This window comes from Mustela nivalis, assembly GCF_964662115.1.
Source record: "Mustela nivalis genome assembly, chromosome: 6".
Taxonomy (NCBI): Eukaryota; Metazoa; Chordata; class Mammalia; order Carnivora; family Mustelidae; genus Mustela; species Mustela nivalis.
Genome location: NC_139025.1, coordinates 27,315,880 through 27,338,373, shown reverse-complemented (window position 1 = coordinate 27,338,373; position 22,494 = coordinate 27,315,880). Strand labels below are relative to the sequence as shown.

The window sequence follows — 22,494 nt, the reverse complement described above, 5'->3', positions numbered from 1 at the left end:
GACACAAAATTCGGTCACTAAAGTCATTGCATTTTCTATTGAGAAATGTGCTTAGAATTTATTTTATGATTCTTATATTTTTCTAGGAAACCAAGTTACTTGACATGCAACATCACTTATTGTTTACTTCCCTCTATCCAGTCCCCGGTTTGTTTGTTTGTTTGTTTTTTCACTTTGATCATCTTCTGAAACCCAAACTTTCTTTTAAAGATTTTTTATTTATTTACTCGACAGACAGAGATCACAATTAGGCAGAGAGGCAGGCAGAGAGAGAGGAGGAAGCAGGCTCCCTGCTGAACAGATAGCTTGATGTGGGACTCTGTCCCAGGACCCTGGGATCATGACCTGAGCCGAAGGCAGAGGCTTTAACCCTCTGAGCCACCCAGGCACCCCTGAAACCCACACTTTCTTTACTGTGTCTGAGTATTGACTCGTCTGCCTGATAGCAAGCTTGCTCTTCTTCCCTTTGTTTTGTGACCAGGACCGGATGAAAGAGACTCTGAAACTCGCTAGATGTTCATCTCCTCTTTGCTCTTGGTGTCCTCCGTCCTCAGTGGGTGGACAGAGTAGCTGGGCATCCATCTCCTATTTATTCCCTCTCCAAGTTGCACAGCGTGTCTGTTTTTCAAATATGATGGTCTGTCCTGCATCTTACACATTGTTTATCCGAGGAAGCTTGAGAGAAGAGATGAATTATAAACCACGGAGACTTGGCTTTCAAAATTGGGCCCTTGCAGAGAAATGTAAGAATGTTGAACTCAGTTACTACTCCTTTTTTGAGACCCCCGAACTCCTGGGGCTCCTTTTCCAAGAACTCAAACAGGCATCTCACCGCTGATCAGATTCCCTCGCTGCCCAGCCTGGTGAACCAGGTTTTCAACCTCCCGTTTGAAAGCTGGCTTGAGAAAAACATCTGTGCTTTGTTTCTGACAAGTCGTGTGTCTTGTATTTATCAACAAACTCTCTCTTCTTCTGTCCCCTGCCCTGTTTCTCAGTGGCCGTTCCGGCAGCAGCGCCCCCCGTGGGCCAGCCCAAGGGTGCCACTAACGGGCCCTACGCCACCCCACGCCTCTCCATCTCCTCCCGAGCCACGGTGGTAGCCAGGATGGAAGGCGCCTCCCAGGGGGGCCTGCAGACCGTCATGAAGTGGAAAACCGTCGTCGCGATCTTCGTGGTTGTGGTGGTCTACCTTGTCACTGGCGGTCTGGTCTTCCGGGCCTTGGAGCAGCCCTTCGAGAGCAGCCAGAAGAACACCATTGCCTTGGAGAAGGCGGAATTCCTGCGGGATCATATCTGCGTGAGCCCCCAGGAGCTGGAGACGCTGATCCAGGTGAGTGGGGAGCGAGGCAGCCACAACTGAAGGGACAGCTGCGGTTTTGTCCTTCGAGCTCACTGAGTTTGCTTCCGGTTGAGATGCTTCTGATGGTGGTGGTGGATTAGGGAGGGTCTCTCCGGGGAGGTGGCATTTGAGCTGGGACCTCAAAGGAGCCAGAGAGTGAGACATGCAATTCTGTGGGGGAAGGGGGCCAGGCGTGCAGCAGCCTCCATGTGGCGATGTTAGGAGCAGGCTGGGTTTTGCCTCACCTGCTTTTGGATGAGGTGGCTGGAGGCAGCAGTGGGCAAAAGGGCTTTGGATTTTCAAATCCAAGGCCACCTCTGTGTGCTGATTAGCTTCCTGGTTTGGAAGTTGGTGTAGGATGCTGGGCTAAGACAGTGCTTTAGAAGCCAAAGAAGGAATTTTAAACAAGCAGGGATGTATTAACGTGCGCTTCCCCCCCACCCCCCACCGAGATTGCGGGAGGGGGGCCATGGGAGGCTGTTGGTACTCAGCAGAGTCCTTTGGGTGAGCTTATGGGGACGAAATAACAAAAATAGCAGTAGTAATAATAATCAGGATTGCTGCTTTGAACATATTGCATCAGGCACTGACTGAGGTCCTCGCAGACCTTGGATATTAAGAAAAAATATCCATAAACAGATAGAGGCAGAGACCTTTGGGCTACCATCTAGAGAAGCAGGGCAATGAAAGTGGGGGTGGGGTGTTTGGGAGGGTCATGGGAGACAGAGTCATCTTGGGTGGTGTGATGGGAGCAGATAAAACAGGAGGCTCCAGAAGCCTGGGAAGGGCAGAGAGCCTTGTCCCAGAGGGAGGAAGGGGAGTGGTTGGGAGCCCAGTTGGGCGGCTTCATTGTTCAGTAGATGGAGGATGAGAAAGAAGGATGAGAAAGAAGTCTCCTGTGACTCCTTCCGGTCTGGCGCTATGTGCATTAAATTCTAATGGCTACTACAATCCAGGATATTGCAGGATTGCGAGACTGACCTGGTTATTTGTATAATTATTTCAAAGTACATTGATAGGGTATGGGAATTTTGGAGCTCCTTATGATCTGGAAACTTCATAGCAATTTTATTCCTTTAAAGAAATTTTGATAATCTGACTTGACTCTTATAAATAATTAGAAATATACATTTCCCCACCCCCGGAAATAAATATAATTTCATATCTATGATCCTATAATTTTGACTAAAAAGAAAATTTTAAATGCAAAAATCAAAGGGCAGTATTTCATATTATTCTTTCTTAGATAGCTTTTTCTCTTTTTCTCCCTCTTTTCATGAGAAAATGGCATCAAATTTGTGATAATGGGTATTGTACCAATCTGTGTCAGATTTAAGAATGTCATAGAAGATGAAGGAAACAATTCTGGAATACTTTTAAATAAGAATGGAGATATGCATGCTGCTGTGATATGCAGCGAGATCCTTTCTATTTAGTTGCAATACACAAAATAACCTAAAAAGTGTTCCAAATTGAATCTAGATTCATGCTTGGATTTTTTCCTTTCTTAGACAGTGAGGTCTTGAGGAAAAGATTATGTCATATTATCTTTGTATCTATGTGTAGCCTATGCATTGCTTTGTATCTAATTATTGCCCGACAGAGAAATCACTTTGGATTGAGAGATCAAACTAAATGTATAACATCGGGGATACCATGAGATATCTGAGATTACTCATGCACTGGTTTATTTGTTTATGTATTTCCATTCTTTGGCTCTCTCCTTCATGAAAGAACTCAGAGGCCAGAAGGGACAGGAAGGGAGCATGTAGAGATTCTAATTCTAGTGCTGCCATTAAAACTTGTCCCCTGCTTTGGTGTCAAAAGTTGCTCTGGGAAATGAGGGTGTGTTTGTGTATGAGTGTGTGTATGCATGTGAACACACATGCATCTTTAAGATCATTTCTGTAATAATTTAAAAAAGCTACCCTGTATTAGATACGTGCTACAAGCCAGATACCTTACACTCATTATCTCATTTAATCATTCCAGCAACCCTCTAAGTTGGCACTATTACACCCATTTTATAGGTCAGGAAGGCGATTCTAAAACAGCAGAGTAACTTCCCAACCCCCAATGTGGCCGAGTTGGGAGTCAAAGTGAGGTCTGTTTGACCTTGCCCTTCCTCCCACGATGAGTCTATAAGGTCTTCAAGTGGTCTTGCTTTATTATAAAATCAGCTCTCTCTTAAACATTTGCTTTGTGTTTAACGCTTGCCAGAATTTTAAGATTCAAGAAGCATTGGAGTTCCCTGCTTCCTAACAGAAAGCATCTCTCTCTGTCTTCTCCTCACACCCACTGAGTGTGAGCCTTGGGTTTGGGATACTTTAAGATCTCCTGCCACTGTGATGTAAGGGTTTATACGTGGGTTTATTTACAGTCTTTTTCATAACACAGGTTAAGCAGATTTAAATGCTGAGTCTGTGTTAATCAAGAACAAGTTGATCATGGTTTGCCTTTCAGTTCACTGATTCCTTCCCAGGATGAAAATGTCCACACTTATGGACAAGGGGGAGCATTCTCTCACTTTCTGTGTCTGAGCAGCATTGTGTATAGTGCTCACAAGACACTTCTTGGAGGAGAGTTTTCAGCATGTTATGTTCCAAACTGGAAACATAGTATTATTGTACTTCACCGAAGTCTGGAAGGAGTGACTGACAGGTATAAAAAATGATATTGATGGTATTTATCTGGTAATGTCAGGATCCTTGACTGGATTGAGTGAACTCCTCATAAGGTAAGCTAGAAGGTGTAATTCGTGTTATTAATAACAAAAACAGAGTACCCAGAACCGCTTAACTCCCATGAAGTGCCGTAGCTGAAAATGGCCATAGCTGGGGGAATGGTCTTCCAAAAGGATTAAACCACTGGTGTGGGGCACTTGGGTGGCTCAGTGGGTTCAAGCCTCTGCCTTTGGCTCAGGTCATGATCTCAGGGTCCTGCGATGGAGCCCCGCATTGGGCTCTCTGCTCCGCGCGGAGTCTGCTTCCTTTCCTCTTTCTCTGCCTGCCTCTCTGCCTACTTGTGACCTCTGTCTGTCAAATAAATAAATAAAAATTAGAAAAACAAAACAACAACAACCAAAAAACCACTAGTGTGGGGTGCCATGGGACTCCAGAGGAGACTGATGGGTCAATGTCCTGAACCTGATTGCTGTTATGGAGGGAACTATCTCACTGAGGAATTCATACATACATTCTGGAAGTTCCTATTGTGTTCCTGTGTTATCAGCTCACATGCGAGGTGCTGGGGATAGAAAAGAGAATAAAATACACCATGAACAAGTTACTAACCTCTCTGTGATCCAACTTCATTATCAATAAAACGTGCCTAAAATCCCTCATCCTTGGGGTGTTGAGAGGATTAAATTCTGTAATTCATGAGAAGGGCTTTGAACAATGTTTGGTAGGTGGTGAGAGCTAAAAAAAAAAAAAAAAGATTGTTCTTTCTGCTGCAGCTGCTTCTAGTATTGTTCTGGGAGCTGAGTTTCAGGCAGTGGTTCTTTTTTTTTTTTAATTGTTTATTTAAATTCCAGTTACTTAACATACAGTGTTTTATCAGTTCAGATGTACAATATAGCCATTCAACAGTTCCCTACGTCCCCTGGACGTTTGAGGGGTTTCGCCCCCCAGGGGGCATCTGACAACATCTGGAGACATTTTTGGTTGTTGTGACTGGAGGGATTGCTAAAGGGATGTGGTGAGTAGAGACCAGGGAGGCTGCTGAACGTCCTCAGTGCGCGGGACAGCCCCCGGCAGAGCAAGCAATGAATCCAGTCAAAAGTCAACAGTGCTGAGGTCAAGAAACTCAGAGAGAAGAGGTGCATAAACCAACAGTGGGAATTTACTGCAATGGAGCTTCCCCCCAGTGGTATGGTGGTATAACTGACATACATCACTACAGAAGAAAGGTTTGAACATATACTGTGAAATGAATACCGCCGTTTGCTTGGCATCCATCACCGAGTATAGATACAATAAAGAACAAAAGCAAAAAGCAAAAAAAAAAAAAAAAACAAAGCCAACATTTCTCCTTGTGGTGAGAACCCTCAAGACTGACTCTCTTAACACTTTAACTGTGTATCACATAGCGGTGTTAGCTATAGTCATCAGGCTGTGTTTTACATCCCTAGGACTTATGTGTCTTACAACCCGAAGCTGGTGCCTTTTAACCACCTTCTTCTGATTCCCCCTAATTCCACTTTTGGCTTTTGATCTCTTTTTCTATGAGTTTTGTTGTTGTTGTTGTTTGTTTGTTTGTTTTTTGCTTTGTTTCTTGTGTTTTTTTTGAAAATTATTTTATTTTATTTTTTAGATTTCCACATACAAGGGAGATCCTAAAGTGTTTGTCTTTCTCTGTCTTATTTTACTTAGCCTCATGCCATCACGGTCCGTTCATACTCCAATGGGTCTATGTACTACAGTTTCTCTACCCACCCCTCTGTTGATGGGCACTTGGGTTGTTTCTGGGTCTTCTCTATTGTAAATAATGCTACTACGAGCGTGAGGGTGTGTGTATTTTTTCAAGTTAGTGTTTTTGATTTTTTTGGACATATTCCCAGAAGTGGAATTGCTGGCTCATATGGCCATTCTATTTTTAACTTTTTAAGGCTCTTCCATACTGTTTTCCTCAGTGGCTGTACCAGTCTGCATTCCCACCAGCAGGACACAAGTCTTCTCTCTTCTCCATATCCCCACCCGCAGTGGTTGCCTCTTGTCTTTTTGATGATGACCAGAGTGGAGCTATTTGAAGCACATAACAAATGCGGGCCCCAGCAAGGCAAATGGAGGTCAGGGAGGTTTCTTTTTTTTTTTTTTTTAAAGTGATTATGCTCATTTATTACTTTTTTCCCAATATGATTTACTTAATTACAAACATATATAATTTGATTTTAATAACAACTGTATTTCATTCTTTTTGATTCTCATAGTAATTATTTATACTTTTATTGAGCTATAATTGACAATCAATAAATTACATATATATTTTTTTAAAAATGTATTTATTTATTTTATTTTTTATAAACATATAATATATTTTTATCCCCAGGGGTACAGGTCTGTGAATCGCCAGGTTTACACACTTCACAGCACTCACCATAGCACATATCCTCCCCAATGTCCATAACTACATCCCCCTTCTCGCAACCCCCCTCCCCTCAGCAACCCTCAGTTTGTTTTGTGAGATTAAGAGTCACTTATGGTTTATCTCCCTCCCAATCCCATCTTGTTTCATTTATTCTTCTCCTACCCCCTTAACCCCCCATGTTGCATCTCCACTTCCTCATATCAGAGAGATCATATGATAGTTGTCTTTCTCTGATTGACTTATTTCGCTAAGCATGATACCCTCTAGTTCCATCCATGTCGTTGCAAATGGCAAGATTTCATTTCTTTTGATGGCTGCATAGTATTCCATTGTGTATATATACCACATCTTCTTTATCCATTCATCTGTTGATAACATCTAGGTTCTTTAGGGAGGTTTCTGTGACTATTTATCTCTTTTAGTCCTTACAACTATTCTAGAATGATGGTCTTTTGTGCCCATTTACAGATGAGGAAACTGAGACAGCAGGCAGCAAAGTCACATGCTCAGTGTCGCCCATTTAGTAAGCAGAAGTTCTAGGATTTATTCCTGGGCAATCTGACCACAGATCCTAGGCTTTTAACCACCACATACTCAAACAGAAACATGGTCTATGGGAGGAGGTTCATTCTGCCGGCTCTGGGTAAAAGGCATCCCAGGGGTGTGTGTGGCCCATTGAGAGAGCTTCACATGGTCAGTGTGGCTAGAGCTGTGGGGAGCTCTCAGGTCCCAGCAGCGGGGAGAGGTGGTAGATGGAGGCTGGAGAGGCGAGTCGGGCTGGATTTGGGAGCTGCCCTTAGAGCCTTGCCGAGGAGTTGGGCTTTATGCCCTGGGAAGTGGGAAGTCACTGCAAAGTTTAAGAAAGGCAGTGACATGATGAAAATTATTTTTTGGAATAACAATTCTTTTTTAGCAGTGGGGACTTTGAGTTAGCGGAAGAAGACACTGAAGGAAGGAAGACCCTTTAGAAGAATATTAGAACATCGGTGAGAGAGGCTGAGACACAGAGAAGAGAGTCTTGCAAATGACTTGTTCCCACTCAGCAGAGATTTCTGGAGAGCTCAGGGCTCCGCAGCTCTCCTTGTTCAAGCAGAGCCCTGTGGGCAATGTAGCTGGCAATGAGCACCCAAGCTCAGCACTTTCCCCTCTTGTGTTAAATCTCATTCCTACCTCCCAGCTGGGTAACTTGGGGAATATTCACCCCAGGCCTCAGCTTCCCATCTGTCGACTGGAGATGGTGGTATTCCTGTCCACCTGTTAGGGCGGTCTGAATTGTGGGCAAAAAGTTCAGTTACTTTTACTGTTGTGATTACTATTATTTATTTGTTAGGGAAGAAAGAAAAAAAGAAACCAGAAAGCCCCTAAGGTATATCCATCCTGGGAGCCTGTTAAGGGCACAGAGAAGAAAGGTCCTAAATGCCCTTTGGGGCTTCAATCTTAATTTTCTAATTAACAAATTTTCTCAGTTTGCTTCTGCTGTTAAAGTGTAAAGTCACCTTTATAGAAGTTGCTTGGCAAGTGCAGGCCTGGGCTGCTAACACCAATGGGACTGTGTCTTTGTGGCTTGAGGCAACAGAGCAGTTTCCTATCCCATGTAGAGGGCTTACCATGGCTACCTAGATCAGCATCTTTATCCCAAGCTTTGGTGGCAATGCTGAGCCTCATATATATTAAATGGAAACTGATGCCAGCTCTGCTGATTGCTGTCTGTGCCAGTCCCCTGCCCCAGCCTCCTGCCTACATTGTTCCTCATGTGGTTTGGGAAACACTCTGGAGAACCTCAGGGACCCAGAAGGCTCAGGCAGCCCCCAAAGTACAGGTCAGCGGAATGACAGAATGGCCAGCATTCTAAGGTGTAACTGAGTGAAAGAGCCTGTGTCCTCTGACTGAGGGCCTGAATGAGTTTATCCCCAACTGGGGTTTGTGGATCTTCTAGTTTGATGCCCTGGAGCAAGCCACTTAACCAGAGCTGGGGCTCAGCTGTTCCACCCAGAGCGGACACAGAACAGCCATCCATTTCTGGACTCTTGCCCCCGAGGCGACCCGAGGGAGTCTGTAGATGACTGTAACAGAGTGATTTCCTGCAGAGCTGTCCTAGTCATGAAAAACGGCTCCGGCTTTTTGGTCATTCACTTTCCCCTAGACACTGTTCTCAGTGCTTCCGCATCTGACCTCATTTAACCCTCGCAGTGAGCCGACAGGTAGGTTCCATCGCCATCATGCCATTTTATGGATGAGAAAATTAATTCCAAGAAGTAGCTTGTCCAAAGTAAGTAACAGTCAGTACATGGTTGAATGGGGATTTGAGCCTTGGGACACCTGACTCCGGGGGCCCGTAGGTCTAAACATTGTGCTATTCTTACTTGTGCTAATGGAATGTATCCCCTATAGTACATCTGGGCCTTTTCTGAAAGCTTTTACTCCAAGGAAAAGACTGGAGGGAGAAGGAGAGATTTTTAAGGAGGCGTGGGCTGTCTTACTTGGTACTGTAGCAGGTTTATGTGGACCATTGGATTTTCAAGAAGGGGGTGTCCAGGAGAGGAAGGAGCATGGGTATGAAAGTTAGGTAGACTGGGTCCCTGACCCCACTGAACCTAAGACTTCGCCTCCTAGGAAAGGGTGGGACAGTCCTTCTCATTCAGAACAGGAGGAGGAGGGAAGGACGAAACCCACACAGAACACTACAGCCTGGCATCTAGCTGACATTCGGGAGACTTTATTTCCTTGAACTTGATTTAATGGCCACCCAATCCCAAGAACCTCTTGATCCTCACTGCTCTGACTTGCCTCAAATGCTTACTTCCTGCCCCCAATACAATTGTCTTAGAAACGTCTGCCATGGCTAGTCTTGGAGAAAGGAGTAACATGTTCATCTTCTGTGATCCTCAAAGCATAAAACCATGAGGTGGCCTCCTTGACTGATGGGGGGAGGGACCCATGCCCCAGTCTGGGTGGATGATGTTAAGTAAGAGTTGTTTTTCAAGCTGTGAATGCTTAAATGTTGTAAGGCTCTGAATGTCTCCAGTGTAGCTCATGGGGGTCACACGACTGTGTTTTCTCCAGGTAATAGCCATGTGGAAGGGAGGGGTGATTCATGGGAGTGGGTGTAGTGTTGGGGGAGGTGCTCACCAGGGAGGACATGGGCATTTCCATTGTAGTGCAGGCAACAAGGATTCCTCTCTCACCGGAGGCCATCCCTGGGGGCAGCTGGTGTAGGGCCCCTAGCATGAGCAGGCTACTTCACCGTCTGGAAAGTTGACTGTACTTCATTCAGACCTTGCTTTGGCAAGTTTCATAACTTCACAGAACCCTCTTGACCTCAAAAATGGGCACTTTCTCTTCATGGTAGTCTCTTTATCTGAAGAAAACCTGAAGCTTTCATCTGCTGGCATGGGCTAGGTCTGGAATTTCCTACAAGTATGAACCTTTGGGTGTGGGTGTCCCTTCTCATCCTACTATATAGCTCCCCTTCCTTGACTGGTTCATGTCTTTTTATGTTGGTCAACAGGACCTTTGCCATTGGTTTTCCTTTTATGATCTCTTGGGAATTTGGATCCTTTGCTAGAAAGTGATTAGAGTCTTAGATACTTGATCAGTCCTCTGGTATACTGACACATTTCCCTGGCTCTGCTCCTTGGGCCTGACCCCACCATGCTTTGGTGGGACACAATTTCATTTAAGATACAAGCAGCATTTAAGATACAAGATGCATTTAAGATACAAGAGGACTGGCTACTGTATTGTGTCCTGGGTGTGGACATTGAATGCTGTCTTGGTGACCCAAGCTGCTATTCTGCAGATATGGGAGGACCACAGATCAGGAGCTCTCAAAGTCTTCTCTCCAGGAGCAGTAGATGTTGGTTAATCTGCATGGGCCATGAACATTCCCCAAGGCCGTGACATCTACCATTCCCTTCTTCTGCCAAGCCCCAAATCCCTTAATCAATTACTCCCTCATTCACTCACTCATTCATTAATTCAACAAATTTACTGATTTCTTGCTGTGTGCCAACTTCAGTGCTAAGTCCTGGGGACACAATTGTGAATAAAAGGAGGTACATATAGTCCCGGGAGCTTCTAGCTAGGATGACCAATCATCCCCGTTTTCATGGTTCTGGAGTACTTATTAGTAACATCCCTTTCTCTCTCAAAAATGTCCTGGTTTGAAAGATAAATTTTATGCTTACCCTACTGATAGGTAGTAAGGGAGACAAACCTGTGCAGGTAATCACATGAATCAGTATAAATAAAACTGAGGTGAACACTGCAGAGGATAAGGGGCCGTGGGGCACACGAGCAGGAGAACTGAGAAGGGGGATGGGGATTCTAGGCGGGGGAGCTGAGTGCCAAGACCCCGTGGTGGGAGGAGGCCCAGGATGTCTGAGGACTTGAGAGAAGAGGAGCATATATGGCTGGAGGTGAGTTAGCAAAGGGAACTTGGTAGAGATTAGCCTGGGGGTTAACACCATGCAGGGATTCATGGCTATTTCAGGTAGCAGAGTGGCGTGATCTGATCGATCCATCCATACATGGCCATTTTGGTCCCTTACATAAACCCAGAGGTTAGCAGTGGTGGTCAGGAGCTGATTTTAAACCGTTCATTCATTTAATAACTACACATTTATGGAATGCCAATGATGGGACTCTGCTGAGTCTGGGGCTCTGGATTTTGGAACTGATTTACCTTTAGAGGTGCCTAAACTCCAGTGCTAGGGGAAGCCTTTGTGTACCCTCCATGATGGGCGGTACCCTGCTTGGCCCCGCAGCACCCAGCACTCACGTGTGCCTCGGCCCTTGATAGACCTGTAGAGGGAACATCTTTTTTCTCATCTGTCTCCTTCCCACAACTGTGAGGTCTTCCAGGTTGAGTCTGTGTCTCATGCCTGGCACAGCAGCCAGCCCATAGAAGATGATTGATGTTTGAGGAATGAACGAATAGAGCTTTTTACATCTGTTTTGGAGACCAAGAGTCCTTTATTCAGAATCTTCGCAGAAGCAAAGCAGAAAATTATTTTGTTTCTGGGCAATAGAAGTCCTTTCTTTTTAGTCTGGTTGCCAAGGTACTTCTCTCAAATCATCTTTCTGCCTTTTTTCTACATGAGCAGATTCCCGTGGTGTCCCTAACCTCCAAAGCTTTACATATTTAGGGATGCAATGATTTTTTAAAAAGATTTTTTAAATTTATTTGACACAGAGAGAGAGAGAGAGAGAGAGAGGTGTCACAAGTAGCAGAGTGAGAGGCAGAGGGAGAGGGAGAAGAGCAGGCTTCTAGCCGAGCAAGGAGCCGGATGTGGGGCTTGGTCCCAGGACCCAGCGATCATGACCTGAGCAAAAGGCACATGCTTAACCAACTGAGCCACCCAGGCACCCCAGGAATGCAGTGGTTTAAGGGAAGCACAGCACCCGAGCCCCGATTCAGCAGTCTGTGGCCATCCTTACTGGGAGTCAGCATGCTGAGCCAGTTAAGCCTTCTTCCCCACCCTAGGGCATCCCTTCTTCCAAGCAGCCTTTTGTGCAAGAAGTTCAGGCCACAGCTGAGGCAGCAGGTGACCTCTGTTGAGTGCAGGGTTGGGTCCTTTGTGCCCAAGGACACAGCTCCAATGAAGAGAAGTGACCCCTCCCGGCTGGTGCCCTGAAGTCAGAGGCGCTGCCCTTTCTCCAGCGAAGTGGTCATGCGGAAGATTGTTCGGTGCATGCAAGATCGGGCCTGCAGTTCCCGACCTGTCTCTACAGGCCTCGTCTTCATTACTATTATTGTTCTTATCCTTGAGGCTGTGATTCCATCACTGTCCAGTGAAGTTCTAAAGCTTTTAAGCCAGAAATTAAAGAGCTAATGGCAATTGGCATGCCATTGGAGAAATGAATCTGCAAATGAGGATTGTGTTCCGCACCCCAAAAAAGCTCCCATAAAAATAAAACAAAAACCCAGGAATGAGTGTATGGTGTCCACATTTCTATACAAGTGCGCATGTATCTGATTCTCGTTTAAAGTGAAGCGGAAATCTTACTTAATGAGATTTTGACAGTGTGTGGCTCATATAATTATTTTCATTAATTACAGCCAAATTTATTCATTTAGATATTAATTGAATTTAATAAATTTATTAATATTAACTGAATTCCTGTCACGTACCAGGTGCTATGCTTGGCGCCAGTGATTAGAAAACAATAACAAAGGAAGCAAGATGCCTTCCCCTATCCTCCAGAATCTTCCAGTCTTGTATTAATTTGGTCACTAGCTAGCATTTGCATGGTGTTTGCTCTGGCCAGGCGCTTACATATTTTATCATTTAATGTTTACAGTGGTGCTTCGAAGTAGGTAGGGGTAAGAAACTGAAGGGAGATGTTAAATAACTTTCCCAAGCTCAACTGAGAGGTAGAACTGGGATCTGGAGATGAAGAGTCTTGCCCCAGAGTCTGTGCTTAATTTTTAACCACAACGCTCTACTTACGAACAAGGAGACTGACTGACTTGGCTTGAGCAGTTGGTTGGAGTCCATTATGGCTGGTGCTAGAACAGAAGCAAACACCCAGGGCCTTATTCACAGAGCAGGAATCTCAGACTCAACCTGTGGGAACTCCAAAAGGACCATCATTCACTGCAGAGTAATGGTTAGCTGTTGGTTGTGCTCTAGAGGGACGTGGCTTTGTGTCCTCACATACAGTGTTGAGGCTAAGTCAACATATTCTGTTGAAACCAGAGTTACGGTTATGGTTATCCTTTGGTTCTGTGATTAAAAGTAAGATCTTAGTCTCTTTCGAGAACGAGGAAAATTCTTTTTCCTTTTCTTTGGACAGAAGTGATGGAGAGCTTGACAATGTAGGTTAACTTTATGGAGTGAGGACTTAACCTTTTATTCTTTGAAAAATGAGGGCCAGACCACAAATTCTTACTTCTCTCTATTGTCCTATTTCATGGGGGAAGAGGGGGCTGTAACGGATGAGCTTTAGCACAATGTTTGCACGCCAGACAGAGAGCTGTCTGAGGGAGAGACCCTGTCTGGGGCGGGGTTGGAGGGGTGTACATTCAACCAGTCCCAGCTCTGCCGCTTACTAACTTCTACAACTGTGGACAAGCTACTTCTGTTTTCTGTTGTCTCGTTTATAAAACGGGAGTAGTAATGTGACACTTGACAGTGGGTTTTTGTGGAGGGTTGAGTAAGAGAGGAAGGCACATTGCAAATGCTGGCTATTAGGATTATTTTTATGAGTATTCTAGAGCTCTCTTCAAAGTCTCTGGGATTGTCTCTGCTTCCTTCTGCCCCCAGATCAGAGTGCACTCATTGGAGATTAGAGGGGCTGACACAATCTTTGGGGGGGCACAGGAAATGAAGTATTAATTTGGGATTATGAGGAGTGTACATCAAGGACCCTAGCACCAGGGTGACTTTTCAGCAACTTTTGGCAAATTTGTTCCTGAATCCGTAGAGGATGAGTCCAAATGGAGATGAAAGAGTGACAGTTAATCAGAAAGTTTATTGTTCTCATCAGAGCAAATATGATACCCCAGTTCCTTATGGGCTTGATGCTTTCCTCATGGTTTAAACTTTCCCTTATGTAGTCAAAGAGAGAGAGAAAATTAATTCTTTTTTTTTTTAATATATATATTTTTTTACTTATAATTTTTTATTTTTTATAAACATATATTTTTATCCCCAGGGGTACAGGTCTGTGAATCCCCAGGTTTACACACTTCACAGCACTCACCAAAGCACATACCCTCCCCAATGTCCATAATCCCACCCTCTTCTCCCAACCCCCCTCCCCCCAGCAACCCTCAGTTTGTTTTGTGAGATTAAGAGTCACTTATGGTTTGTCTCCCTCCCAATCCCATCTTGTTTCATTGATTCTTCTCGTACCCACTTAAGCCCCCATGTTGCATCACCACTTCCTCATATCAGGGAGATCATATGATAGTTGTCTTTCGCTGCTTGACTTATTTCGCTAAGCATGATACGCTCTAGTTCCATCCATGTTGTCGCAAATGGCAAGATTTCATTTCTTTTGATGGCTGCATAGTATTCCATTGTGTATATATACCACATCTTCTTGATCCATTCATCTGTTGATGGACATCTAGGTTCTTTCCATAGTTTGGCTATTGTGGACATTGCTGCTATAAACATTCGGGTGCACGTGCCCCTTTGGATCACTACGTTTGTATCTTTAGGGTAAATACCCAATAGTGCAATTGCTGGGTCATAGGGCAGGAGAGAAAATTAATTCTATATTGTGAGACACAACTTGGAAAGTAAAAGAGCTCCCCCAAATATGACTTGATCCCATGTGACAATATTTAGATAGATTAGTCATTAGTGTATACCCAGGTGCTAATAATTTTTTTTTAGACCAAATCTTTTTTTAATGATTACTTATTTATTTACTTAAGAGAGAGAGCACCCTCAAGCACACCAGTGGGGGTCAGGGATGGGAGGGGAAGGGCAGAGGGAGAGAGAACCTGAAGCAGACTCCCCAAGGAGCATGGAGCCTGATGCAGGGCTTGATCTCAAGACCCTGAGATCATAACCTCTGCTGACATCAAGAGTCGCTGACTCCGTTGACTTAGCCACCCAGGCACCCAGTGAATTGAGTTTTAGCCCATTTACCCCCACCATTAACTGGTGGTAGCAAGGAAAGTCACTTGTCTAAGATCATAGGTTCTGGAAGTGCAGTCTAGCCTACCTTGGGTTTTGTTCTTTTATTCTCTAAACAGATTCTCTACTTGTCTTGTCTGTTCTACAGGTGCCTTCACTTTAGATTTAAAACCAGGCTATAACATTTTGATGAAAGCCTGCTGTCAGGTACCCCAGGAAGGGCTAATACTTGCACATATAACTGGATACAGTTAGGATAGCAGGAAAATACATACTGTCATAATATTCACCAAGGCACGGAAGGTGCCTCTTGCTTTTTGTTTTTATGGTCTGGCCTGGTTTCTGCGAACAATTCTTTGTGGGAGATGCAGAGAGGGTACGGCTGTAGGGGGCCTAGCCTGGGTGGGAGCCCACTTGCTCTCTGCAAGGCAGGGAGCTGGGCTGTGATGGTCTGGGATGGGGAGAAGCGAGAACACTGAGGATGGAGAGAGGCTGCCTTTCCAGCATTTAAGAAGGCGATCTTCCTGTTGACAATTCTAATAGCATTTGCTTGCCGGCTGTGCCATGCATGAGTTATGGGACCATGGTCAGGGGAATTGACTAGTCTCAATCTCAGGAATTGACTAGTCTCAATCCCAGTGGGTGGTAGTGATGTCTGTCTCACAGTGTCATCATGAGGGTTAACCGAGTTCCTCTGTGCACTGTAAGTGCTCGGAAAGGATTCCTGTTATTATTAATATTGTTATATATGAAATGACAAGGCACACAACTCAAAGGTTTATTTCCACTGGAAAAAAAAATCCTGACAACAACCCTGCAGGGAAGGTTTTCCTCATGTTATAGATGAAGAAACGGAGACTCAAAGAAGCTGAGTAACGTGCTCAGGCTGAACATTTCCCACTTTACCGCAGACTCTCTCTGTTGCAAGAGTAAGTGTTGATGGGGGCCGTCCTCTCCACCTCTGGACCGAGGCGAAGACTTCTTGCAATCTGCCACAGACGTGCCTTGCTGGGGGGTGGCTCCAGATTTCCTCTCGGATGCCCTCCAACTGTTGGAAATATTGTGATGTCGTCTCACACTTGGACATAAACTTGCCCCTCTCCTAACAGCAGAATATTCGCTCCCTCCGCTGTGAAATATTTATGTGAGAAATGCTTGTGGAGCAAGAGAAATAAAAAGAAACCATGGTGAACAAATTAATATCTACTTCCAGTTCTTACCTGAGGCCCTTCTGCCACAGACGCGGAAGGAGGTGGAAAGATGTCCTGTCCTGTTACAGGGGTTTTGAATCATTAGGGGCATTTCCGAGTGGTAATGAATGTGTTCTGCCAATTGCCTTTCTCTGTCTCACCGGGTTTGTGGCTTGCCTTCTGTCCATTAATGGCGGAAAGTGTGCTCTCTTTTAATACATTTATGAAGTCACTTTTTGTACCTACTCCCTCATCCTGCCTTGACCTCTGGCTAAATATCTACTTCATAGACCCCTTTGCTGACTGTGCCCTCTCGGGACTAAGAATGTGGTAGGCACAGAACCAGCTTTTGGTTCTCATATGAGGTCTTTTCCTTTTGTCCTTTTGTCCTTTTGGTATAAGCTATTAGTAAAATGACCCTATGTCCTGAGCTCCCCCTGTCTTGTGGTTCCAGCATGGCCCTTCACAGAACCCTTCTTTACTGGGCAAGTGTCCTGGGTTGGACTGTGGGTCAGATGATCGCTCCGGCTACTGGTGTCAGGCATATGACACCGATTGGCCGTATCCATCAGCCGGTCTCAGACACGAAGAGTGATGCTTGTTGCACCTTTTTTTGCTTTTCTTTCTGGTGCCACATAAGGCAACAGAAAAACAGATTATCTCACCGAGTACACAGATCATTGGAGAAAAGCCACAGACAGTTAGTGGTCCCCCGTGGGTCATCATTCATCCCACTGTAGTGCTTACACTCATGATAGTATCTTGCGCCATCTGCAACAGTGATTTGGATGGCCTGGCATTGTCTAATGGGATTACAGCACCGGGGTCGGAGGAGGGAGTTGGTGGGGGTACCCGGTGTGTGTGTGGGGGTGACTCCGAGGGATAACTTTGCCTCCTCTCTTCCATCAGCCTCAGACCCACTTCACTTTCAGAGGGGCTGCAGTTTCTTTTTATACCTTTTGGGTGGTCTTAAAGCCTGGGGGTGGTGGTGGGAGGATGGGGGAGAGGGGACAGACTCTTTTATCTAGTTGTTCTCCAGTTTTATTGAGCTATGATTGATATATAATGTGTTAGCTTAAGGTGTACAGTATGGTGGTTTGCTACATTTGTATATTGCAAGGTGATTACTACCATGGAATTACATTATAGTTTCATCATGTTACATAATTACCATTTCTTTTTTTTGTGGTGAGAGTACTTAAGATCTACTCTCTTAGCAACTTTCAAGGGTATAATGCAGTATCACTAGCTGTGATCACAATGCTGTATATTGGGTCTTCAGAACTTATTTATCTTATAAGGGAAAGTTTGTCTCCTTTGACTAATATCACCCATTTTACCCACCACCCAGCCCCTGGGCAGCCACCACTCTAGTCTTTTAGTTCTTGCCCCATTCATGTTAGCTCGCCACCTTCTTCTTCTTCTTCTTTTTTTTTTTTTTGAACAATCATTATATTTCTTTTGTGGATCTACTTTCTTATTACGTTTCTCTGCTTTTACAAAGAAGTAAATTGCATGGCCTAAATTTATTACTTTAGTTTGTTCATTCACTTATTAATGATCTGAACATTCACTCATGAGCTGTTTACTGGGTAGTTGGGTGGGTGCTGGAAATTCCAACTCAGAGGCTAAAAAGGAAATTAAAGAGCGAGTGGAGTTAAATTTTAAAGTAATACCCTCTTATCCAGAGTACCCTATCCCTGAAGCTCTCACATCATATTGAGTATAATTTCTTTTTGGGTCCTCATAAGAGCTCTCTGAACTTGGTACTGGTTAAGCTTCTAAGTGTACACGTGATGCTCATTGGGTCTGAGATTGTGGCCCAACATGATGCTGCTGTTGGTCACATCTCTCTCCTATAACTGATCTTTTAAGTGAAGTAGTACACGGCTCCGATGCATCATTTCATTATCTATGTGCTCAGACATTTCTAATGGGCTGGCTTGTCTTCACTTGTGCAGCCTGAACGCAGAGAAAAAAAACACGAGAGCAAGCGCATTTAATTTTAAAATGTTTTACTTGAGTTCAAACCATTAAAATGATTAGAAAATACTTTAAAAAATTAATAAAGTTGGAACTCTGAACCCCATCAGAAATATTCTGAGTTAAAAATGATGCCATTAATTCAAGTGCTAGACTGTTTAACCTGGGTTCTCTTTTTGTGTGTATAGCTCATGTGCGTCGTTTCGTTTTAATTCTGGTGGTTTGCTGGAGTCTTTCTGACCCACCCAATCCAGACAGAATAATCAAACCTTATTCCCAGGACTGGAGATTGTTCAAAGCTTCACCAAGGTCTTGATGACTATTTGGAGAGTTTCTATTTCTCCTTATTTCAGGTTCCAAACCTTGTTTTGGTCCCATCATGCCTGGAAAAAGCCTTTATATTTAATTTCCACAAAAGCACTTCCTGAAGGTATTTGCGTGTGTAGCCCACTCTACTGTAGATTTGGGAAAGTGAGAGAGGGATTGAGATCAGAGATCTAAGCAAAGTTAAAGTTGGATGCCGGGTGGACCGGCCTTTCAACGTCGCTAGCTTTGCTGCCGCAGAGCCCGAGCTCCCACGCACCCATGGACATTCCTTTCTTGCCTTTTCTTCCTTGTCTTCCTGGTTTTTCAGGGCTTTCGCTCTCTTTTCTCTGTTTCTTCCCTCTCAGGGTATAACATCAGTTGTTCCCCATGTTTATTTATTTTTTTAATTTTATTTTAAATGGAGAACAGTTAAGCTCTCTCCAGCTGCAGCAGCCAAATGAAGGTGGGTGTCTGCCTTTACATGTGGTCTAATTAGAAATGATCCTTTGAGAGGTCCTTCTGCCTAAATTCTCGGGCAGTCACGGTCTTCCTCCTCATTTCTGTCTGGAGTTGAGCACTGAGGTGGGGAGAGAGGAAGGCCTCACTGAGAGGAGAGGTCTAAACTATGACTTAGGCCAAGTCTGGATTTGAATTCTAGCTCCACTTCCCTGCTGTGTGGCCTAGGCAAGTTACTTAACTTCGCTGAGCCTGGTTCCCTATCTCAAATGTGGGGATAATATTACTTTCTTGCAAGTTGTAGAAAGGCTAAAATTGGATAGCACACAAGTTGCAGGAAGGATAAAAAGGAATAAGACTTTTTTTTTTTTTAAGATTATTTATTTATTTGACACACAGAGAGAGAGAGAGAGAGAGAGAGAGAGAGGTGTCACAAGCAGGCAGAGAGAGAGGGAAGCAGGCTCCCCGTTGAGTGGAGAGCCTGATGTAGGGCTCGATCCCAGGACCCTGAGACCATGCCCTGAGCTGAAGGCAGAGGCTTAAACCACTGAGCCACCCAGGTGTCCTAAAAAGGAGTAAGACTTCTAAAGCACCTGTCTGCACGCAGGAACTCAACAAATGGTACTTTCCCTCCCTTCCAACCAACACATGCTTTCCTTGAGGGCTGCATATGTAAACATTAAATATTTATAAATTGCATAATTCAAAAAATGAAACTTAAAAAGGCATGTTCCTCTGGCTTTTTTGATGAAACAAATAATTATCCCCACTTGTCTCTGCTGCAAATCTGTACTTTTATATGCGGCTTATGACATTTAGGTACATTTCTCAGCACAGGAGACTGGACTGAAGCCCAACTCTCTATGCGGCTTCATAGATGTTGTAAATATTAGATTATCGATAGTGTGCCTAGAGCTGTCCCCAAGGTTTTCCTTGCAGGTGGGCCTGGCACAGCCGAGTAGGTAATGAGCACATAAACACTAGTTAAGGCCTGTGATTTGGTCTGATGGCACTTACACAGCACAGTGAAAATGGATATTTTACCAGCAGAAGTATTTACCAGTAGAAGATGGATATTTTGCCATCCGTCTTGCTCTAAAGCAGAGCAGAGCCTCTGATGGGTAAGTGATAGTTGTCCATTAGGTCTGTTAAACATGGGCTAGGAGAGCCCGTGTGCATCCCACAAGGCGGGATTTTAAATCCTGGGGTGCCAGGGACACAGCCTCCAGTGGACCATCTCATGTTCTTAGGACCAGGAAAGAATACACTTCAACAAAAGAGTTTTTTATTTCCCTATTGTCCAATCAGATGTTTAGGGGTCTGCCAGATCTAGCCTGGGGCCTGCTTTTGTAACATCCATGAGCTCAGAATGGTGTTTGCACATTTAAAGCATTGCTAAAGGAAAAGAAAAATAGGCAAAGGGGGGAAAAAAAAAAGAGGAAAAGGTTGCTGATACCTGGTCTAGAAAGTTTGAAATATCTCAGATTTGTGAAGGTGATTGGCTTTTTCCGTTAGTCTGATTTGTGGCAGAAGCTCTCTGCCTGTTTGAACAAAGCTCTGTGGGTATTATTTAGGATAAATTGAATTGCATTTCAATATTTAACTGTGACCTGTTATCTCCACATGGGGTTATTCCAACTTTGTTCAGGGAACACTCGCTCTATTTTTTGTTCCAAAGTAGCTCATATGTTTGTCACCTCCCTCTGAAGGCCCCACCTGTCACTTCCTCACCACAGCTCCTTTGCTTGAAGGTTCTTCTACCCTCTCCCAGGGCCTGAAAGGGGCTGGCAGAGGCCAGCCCAGGAAGGGCTGCGGATGTATTTTGCACGTTATTCTGCACATGCGGGGTCTAGGCAAGGATTTTCAGCTGGGGAGCCTGTGATCAAAAGCCAGTTAAATATATGTGGTACAGGAGTATGAGCCCTGGGAAGTGGGTATCTGTGGGGACTGCGGTACATGCATGGAGCCTCCTGCAAGAAGTGGGGGCCAGACTGGACTCTACAGGACAGGTACTATGGTGGGAGGGCATAAGCAAAGGTCCAGAGGTGTAAGGGGATGTTTCATGGAGTTGACCTGCCTTGGGTTGGAGCTTTTCTAGTAGTGTGAGATGGGCTTGGATCCTCAGTGTGGTCAATTTATGTGCATTTAAGGTGTATGGAATTCCAAACCCTGCAGCCAGTGAGGAGTCACTTATTTTAAAAGGAGTGTGTGTGTATGCCTGCGCGCGCACACACACACACACACACACACGCACACGCACACACAACCACTATTTGTTACCCCCTATCTCCATGCTGGGCACTGGGCTGAGTGCATTACACAGACCTTCTCACTGAATACTCAAAACTCTGTGGACAAAGGCATTATTATTCCCTGTTTGCAAATAAGGACATTTGCATTTACAGAGGTTAAAATAACTTGTCCATGGTTCTGAAGTTAATAATGGGCAGAGCCTTGCTGGCTTGATTTAAGAGCCCAGGCTCTCACCTCCTGCCATGCTGAAACAAGCTCAGCATAAAACATTTTAACAAAACAGAAAAGGGAAGAATGAAAAGCAACTGAAATCCTGCCTTCCAGGAGTGACATTTCGGGTGACAATCTTTCTAGACATCTTTCTATATCCACAGTGATATGTATTTTGCATAACCCATGCCCAGATTGCCTAAATCCTGTGCCTGCAAATTTTACATAAATGGCACCATTCTATATCGCCTAGTATTTTTTTTTCCCCACCTAGAAGTAATTTTCTAGTTTTAGTAAGTGTGTGTTTAGTATTTCATGTTATGACTGCACCCATGTTCATATAACCAGTACCTTATAGGTCATTTCAGTTTCTTTTTTTTTTTTTTAAAGATTTATTTATTTATTAGAGAGAGAGAGAGAGAGCATGTGTGAGAGTGATGGGGGAGGGGTATGTGGATGGGCGAGGGGCAGAGGAAGATGTAGAGAGAGTCTCAAACAGATTCCCTGTTCAGTGCGGAGCCCAGCTTGGGGCTCTATCTCATGACCCTGAGGTCGTGACCCGAGCTGAAACCAAGTCAGATACTCAACCACCTGAGCCATTCAGGTGCCTGATCATTTCAGTTTCTTGTGCAAGGAAAGAATTTGAGAGCTTTTAAAATTTTTTTAAAAATTTTTAATCTTGAATCTTGGATCTTGAATCTTTTAATTTTGAATCTTGTGCTTTCTCGCTCTCTTTGCAGCATGCCCTTGACGCTGACAACGCAGGAGTAAGTCCAATAGGAAACTCTTCCAACAACAGCAGTCACTGGGACCTTGGAAGTGCCTTTTTCTTTGCTGGGACTGTCATCACCACCATAGGTATCCCTTTGTGGGCTAACATCTTTTTGTCTGGGGGCCAGCCTGAGAAATGGCACTTGGTTAATGTTTGGTCCTGGAACCCTGGCAACTTGAGGGTCGCAGGAGGCTGATGACACACTGTCGGAGAAATGCAGGGGTTGTAGTGGCTTTCTATAAAAGTCAAAGCAGACTAAGAATTACATTTTTTAAAATGAGAGCTAGAGAGCTTTTAGTTTGA

General features: G+C 44.4%; 1 protein-coding gene across 9 annotated transcripts in view; it reads left to right on the top strand.

Moving 5' to 3' along the window:
• KCNK10 (potassium two pore domain channel subfamily K member 10) overlaps positions 1–22,494 on the top strand; it is a 138,106-nt gene that overhangs the window by 62,331 nt on the left and 53,281 nt on the right. For all 9 annotated transcript variants that reach the window (XM_082736316.1, XM_082736315.1, XM_082736317.1 and 6 more), the window contains 2 exons: positions 996–1,330; positions 22,160–22,277. In XM_082736316.1, the coding sequence (XP_082592442.1) occupies positions 996–1,330; positions 22,160–22,277 (453 nt within the window). The remainder of the gene's footprint in view (positions 1–995; positions 1,331–22,159; positions 22,278–22,494) is intronic.